Source organism: Megalobrama amblycephala, linkage group LG12 (assembly GCF_018812025.1).
Source record: "Megalobrama amblycephala isolate DHTTF-2021 linkage group LG12, ASM1881202v1, whole genome shotgun sequence".
In the NCBI taxonomy this organism is placed as follows: domain Eukaryota; kingdom Metazoa; phylum Chordata; class Actinopteri; order Cypriniformes; family Xenocyprididae; genus Megalobrama; species Megalobrama amblycephala.
The window spans coordinates 13,720,139-13,726,649 of NC_063055.1; the positions used below are offsets into that span (position 1 = coordinate 13,720,139).

The 6,511-nt window shown below is 36.1% G+C and overlaps 1 protein-coding gene across 1 annotated transcript; it reads right to left on the bottom strand.

The window, feature by feature from the left end:
- Positions 1-245: 245 nt before the first annotated feature.
- dohh (deoxyhypusine hydroxylase/monooxygenase) lies at positions 246-6,248 on the bottom strand. Its single transcript, XM_048210611.1, is given in 6 exon segments — positions 246-734; positions 2,046-2,093; positions 2,096-2,294; positions 4,746-4,822; positions 4,907-5,250; positions 6,100-6,248. Coding segments are annotated over 5 exon segments (915 nt in total). The 5' UTR covers positions 5,181-5,250; positions 6,100-6,248; the 3' UTR covers positions 246-417.
- Between the last annotated feature and the right edge of the window lie 263 nt (positions 6,249-6,511).

Here is a 6,511-nt window from a genome sequence, read left to right on the forward strand (position 1 = left end):
TGTATTTAAAAGTGGACTAATCCTTTAAGGATTAGAGCATTTGGATTTTAATTCCATGTGTGCTTCTTTAAAGAAGACTCTTATTGAATGAGATAGACCGCTGTGTGGATTAGTAAGTCAGAGCGTACTGTTATACATGTCTCTTAGCTGTGCTAATCACCCCGGCTCATAAGAAATTTAATTAGCGATATCACAAATATTTATGACACAGTGTTAAAGCTTAAAGACAGAATAAGACAAGCATATGTGGTCAAATAAATGCTTTTATTATGTAAAGGTCTTCAAGGAAGGACTTTTTTAGATTTATCTGAAAAAAACAGTGTAACGTTATATTAAATATTTGAAAAGCATCCAAAATGCTTTCACTAGAGTTTGAAATACGGATCGGCTGTGAAACATTAACGTGCGTAAAAGGTTTCACTGAGCGCTTTGCAGTCTGAGCAGTCCGTCTGCGTACTGGAACTGCGAGCTGTTCTCATACTCCAGCATGTCCAGCGCCACCTCACAACTCTCCTTCACCACCCGCTCCTGGTCCTTCCTGTAGCGCTCTAGGATCTGTAAACACGCCTCCTTCCCGATGGAGCCCAGCGCCTCGGCGCACTCGTGTCTGACCATGGCGTTCTCATCCGTCTTCTCCAAAGCTGCCTGCAGCTGTGGGATGCTGGCCTCGTGTTGGATCTGACCCAAGACATAACCGATCTCATGGCGGAACAAGGCACTGCTGCACTGAAGACCTAAAAGAAATTTTTAAATAAATTATTACTTTTTTCCAAGGAAACATTCACTTGATCAAAAGTGACAAATTATGTCACAAAGTATATTTTAACTATTCTTCAAAAACTCCTAAAAAATGTTTTATCTCGGTTTCCACAAAAAATATTAAGCAGCTTAAAACTTATTATATTAAAGTAACTTAATTAAGCTGTTTTCAACATTGATGATGATAAGAAATTATTCTTGAGAATCAACATATTAGAATGATTTCTGAAGGATCATGTGACACTGAAGAAGACTGGAGTAATGATGCTGGAAATTAAATTCTGCCATTACAGAGCTAAATAACGTTATATATTATATAAATATATTGAAATAGAATAGTTATTTAAAACTGTAATATTTCACATGTCTGTTTTTATTGTATTTTTGATCATTGGTCAGGATAAGAGACTTCATACAAGAACTAGTGATCATGATTTTTCTTTTCTTTTTTTACAAGAAAATTGGCCAATTCTGATACCGCTTGCAAATTTTTTCTTAGAAAATGTATTTGTTTATTTGCTCTAAAAAATTTTGTAGCCATTTGAAATAAGAGATAACCACTACATTTTAATCACAATCCAAACAAAGATGCTACATACATGTCACGTTGGCAAATGTTTTTGATTTAAATTAGATTGAGTCGTTTCAATATTTAAAGCAAAAACAGAATGGTCTGACTTTAGATTTGTGAAATGATGCTACATAAGACACCTGAACAAAAACAACAGCTGGACTCTCTGCCAGTAGGTGGCGCTTATGGAACAGCAGCGGTTACCCCTGTACACAAAGCAGCACTGCACTTATAAACACTATGGAGCCAAGAGGAAAGAAAAATGCCATTTAAACTTTTTTTTTTTTTTTTTTTTTTTTTTTTTTTGAAGACAGTTCCCTTCAGAGATACATTTATATAAACCCACACCCCCAATGCAATATTTATATTTTTCTTCCAATATATCAAGTACCGCAAACAATAAGCTAGTTGTGCCTGGTACAGTATTTTCTCTATTGCTCTGCTACTTTCTGTTCTCCTGTTTGCATCTGTGTTCAGTGTGTCTGGCCTGTGTTAACGTCCTGTTTACAGACTTGTAATATTTCCACATAAATGACATTTTGGGAAATGATTGCAATGCAGTTTGCGTGCAAGTCTAGAATAAAGATCAGCCAGGATAAAACTAAAAACCATGTGAAAAATCATCCGGTTCTTTTTTTTTTTTAACTTTTGTTCAAACGTTCTTGATGTGACCTAGCATCATGTTTAGATAGAGCTCAGTTCAAATCTTTCTCACCATCTCCAAGAGCCAGAACAGCCTCTTCAGTCCCAAGATTCCTCAGGCAAACATAGCTCTATAGCGATCGAACAGCGACAGGCTTTCGTCTAAGAGCTGCGCCCTCAGTTCCGGGACACTTTTTCTTGGGGCTGGGGGTGCGGGGTCCACAGAGGAGTAGGGGTTCTCATCTGTCCCGTTTGCTGTCTTATCCCCACCATTCATGAGCCACTCCAGCCTCCGGACTGCCAGCTGGCATGTTTCTGCCACCTTTACAAAACAAATGTGCGGCAGGATATTGTAGAGTAGGAGTGGGAATCACCAGAGGTCCCACAATACCATATTATCACCATTCTTAAACCACAATACCATATTATTGCAATTTTAAACATCTTGTGATATGCTGGATATTGCAATAACAATATTTTTGCAATTGCAAATGTCACCAAAGAAAAACTTTGTCCACATGTTTTGATTTAAAGTAGTGATGGCCGATTTCGAAACACCGCTTCATGAAGCTCCGAAGCTTCATGAATCTTTTGTTTCGAATCAGTGATTCGGAGCGTGTATCAAACTGCCAAAGTCATGTGATTTTAGTAAACGAGGCTTTCATTACGTCATCACCTTTTCGAAACATTTCAAAACAGTTTGAAATTTCAATGGTTCACCGGTAGAGGGCGATGATAAAGTGAACCCATGAATCATGCAGATTCACTGAGAACTATTGAACAAGTGTCTAGGGCTTTACCCTATGGTTTTACCTGATCTCCGATCAGTTTTATACATTTGTAGATGTTTTAATTATACATTAGAATAATTAAAATTAATAATGGTAGTTATTAATCTCTTATTGGCCTGTTTAGCTTGAGCCATGGAACAGAGAAACAAGCCTTTAAAATTGATAAAAGAACACATATTATACAGACACTCTATATTTAATCTTATTAGATGATTAGTTAATTCCATTTAATTGATTTTACTTTAAATAAAAATTTTGCAATACATTTGTTAAAGGGTATTTTTAATGCATGTTTGGCCTGAGTTTTGTTGCATTTGCACTGTTCTGACCACTAGGGGTCACCGTGGAGACGGGTGTCAAGATTGTTTCGAAGCCTCGAATCATTAGGGCACATTTGATTCAACTGCTTCAGTGTTTCATGAAGCCTCGATCTGCCCATCACTAATTTAAAGGTGCCCTAGAACTTTTTTTTAAAAGATGTAATATAAGTCTAAGATGTCCCCTGAATGTGTCTGTGAAGTTTCAGCTCAAAATACCCCATAGATTTTTTTTAATTCATTTTTTTAACTGCCTATTTTGGGGCATAATTAGAAATGAGCCGATTCAAGGTGTGTGGCCCTTTAAATCTGGTGCTCCACGCCCCAAGAGCTCGTGCTTGCCTTAAACAACATAAAAAAAAAGTTCAAACAGCTAATATAACCCTCAAAATGGATCTTTACAAAGTGTTCGTCATGCAGCATGTCTAATCGCGTAAGTACAGTGTTTATTTTGATGTTTACATTGATTCTGAATGAATTTGAGGCTGTGCTCCGTGGCTAATGGCTAATGCTACACTGTTGGAGAGATTTATAAAGAATGAAGTTGTGTTTATGCATTATACAGACTGCAAGTGTTTAAAAATGAAAATAGCGATGGCTCTTGTCTCCATGAATACAGTAATAAACGATGGTAACTTTAACACACATTTAACAGTACATTAGCAACATGCTAACGAAACATTTAGAAAGACAGTTTACAAATATCACTAAAAATATCATGTTATCATGAATCATGTCAGTTATTATCGCTCCATCTGCCATTTTTCGCTATTGTCCTTGCTTGCTTACCTAGTCTGTTGATTCAGCTCTGCACAGATCCAGACGTTCTGCCCTTGTCTAATGCCTTTCATAATATTGGGAACATTGGCTGGCATATGCAAATATTGGGGGCGTACATATTAATGATCCCGACTGTTACGTAACAGTCGGTGTTATGTTGAGATTCGCTTGTTCTTCGGAGGTCGTTTAAACAAATGATATTTATATAAGAAGGAGGAAACAATGGAGTTTGAGACTCACTGTATGTCATTTCCATGTACTGAACTCTTGTTATTTAACTATGCCGAGGTAAATTCAATTTTTGAATCTAGGGCACCTTTAATAATATAAATTTGTCTGTTCTCATCTTCATATCCATCTCCTTTGTCCCAATATTTTAGTTCCTTCTATTTTAGATATATTTCTAACAGAAATTACAGTTGTCAAATAAAAACGATTGTACATTTCAATGTTTTCCCACTCAATTCAATGTATTTGAATACATATTGTTCTAAGCTGTTTTTATTAACACCCTAATGAACAAGTCAAAGGTGACAATATGCTTTATGCTCCTTTTCAGTTATGAAATGTAATTATGTGCTGAATCAAATTTATATTGTTGTTTTAGGAAGATACATACATTTCCCATTAACATACTACTTAAAAACATAACACTTGGCCACTAGATGGCACTATGTGATTATTTTCATTGTGATATAGCACAACATTTGCAATCCCAAGCCAAAATTCACACCATGAAAAGATCTATACATGGCATGCGTGTATATTGATACAATATACCTATGCAAAATATCACAATACTATGTTGTAACGATCCCCCACCTCTATTCTAGAGATAGTGTAACAATGAACGGGGAATAGATGGGTTATATGGGTTTACTATACCTCAATAACTGGATCTTCTGCATATTTCTTCAATAAATCTAAGACTTTGGGATTTCCAATGGCTCCCAATGCTTCTCCTAAAATTGAAAATATAATAAAAACAATAAATATGACTTCTCCAAGAAAAAAAATGAAAGAAAATGACTCTCTGTAATCCTCACCTGCTTCATGTCTGACCATTGGCTCTTGATTAGTGTCTTTCAGGACCGTCTCTAGGATAGGAATGGCCCGCTCGTCTTGCATTTGTCCGAGGCAGTATGCCAGCTCGTGCTTCAGAAGTGCAGATTCATCCACAAAAGCTTCACTGATCCATTTAATGGCCTCTGCTCCACCAAGGTTGCGGAGAGTAAAAAGTGCTCTAAAGCGAGTTGTCAGGTCCTGCTTCGGGTTGACGAGAATGCTCCCCACAGCACCTACATCCTTATCATTTGCCATGAGTCAGGTCTGGTTGATGTCCTTATGACCAGGTTAAACAGAGTACTCCAGAAAGCAGCATATACAGAACCTAAATTAAAAGCAATAAAAAAAACTGATGATGTAAAATTGATGATTCAAAACCTTGTGAGCCGCCTACCTAGACAGCATTTTTGATCTTAAAAGGCTACAAACAAATCTGATCTTTAGGAATTAACGGTGTCATCTTTTATGTTATGGCATAACGATGTCATCATATTTGGATTTAGAAAGTGATATTAATAGAAATGTGTGTATTCGATGTGCTTTTTTTATTTTCAGAATGACATTTTGTAATGTAAAAACATTACACAATTATAAGATACATTATCCAACAAAATACCATATACATAAAAAGAATGGGCTGTTTGCAGACCAGATTTTTTACATTAAATTAAATTATACATAAACCCTTTAGAAAGAACTGGAAAAAGGAAAACCCTTTATGTTATAAAAGTACTGAACTGTATGTATCTTGTAATTTATTTGTAATTTCATAAGTCTAATGATTCAGCTAAAAAGTGTAATTTTGAAGTGTTTCGTGAACGAATTGTTTAGACTGGTTATAAGAATAGATTCAACCAATTAACTGAAAAGTTCCGACTCAAAATAACGATTCATTCATGAATGGTATATATAATATATAATGTTGACTAGACAGACGGTTTAATGTGGTTTTAAACAGAGCCATGGTGTTGCCAATGTTAAAGCTTCTTTTTCACCATAGTGCATCTCTGTCAGCAGTACACATGCGTCAATTTGTCTCACTGTTAACTAGCGTGTTATGCAGCAGGCAGAATGGTGAGTTTAAAAACATTACAATGTTAGTGACAGCATGACGCTAACCGAATTTACAGACGGATTCATTACATTGTTTAAATTATTTATATCTTGAACTTACTACAAGCGGAGAGGTTGTTTTTTCACTCATATGGTGCTCTCCATGTGAGCGTCCACGCAAAGAGGAACTGTTTCACTCCTGTGTAATCCAGCAGTTGTCGAATTACTCTCATTTGTCTAGCGCCACCTACTGGATTGGAGTTGAAAACAATGTTAAAGGGAAAGTTCACCCAAAAATAAAAATTCTGTCATCATTTACTAACCCTCAGGTTGTTCCAAACCTGTATAAATTTCTTTGTTCTGTTGAACACAAAGGAAGATATTTTGAAGAATGTGAGAAACTGAACAGTTCTGGGGCACCATGGACTTCCATAGTATTTTTTTCAATGGTGCCCCAAAGCAGCCTGGCTACAAACTTTCTTCAAAATATCTTCCTTTGTGTACAGCAGAACAAAGAAATTTATACAGATTTG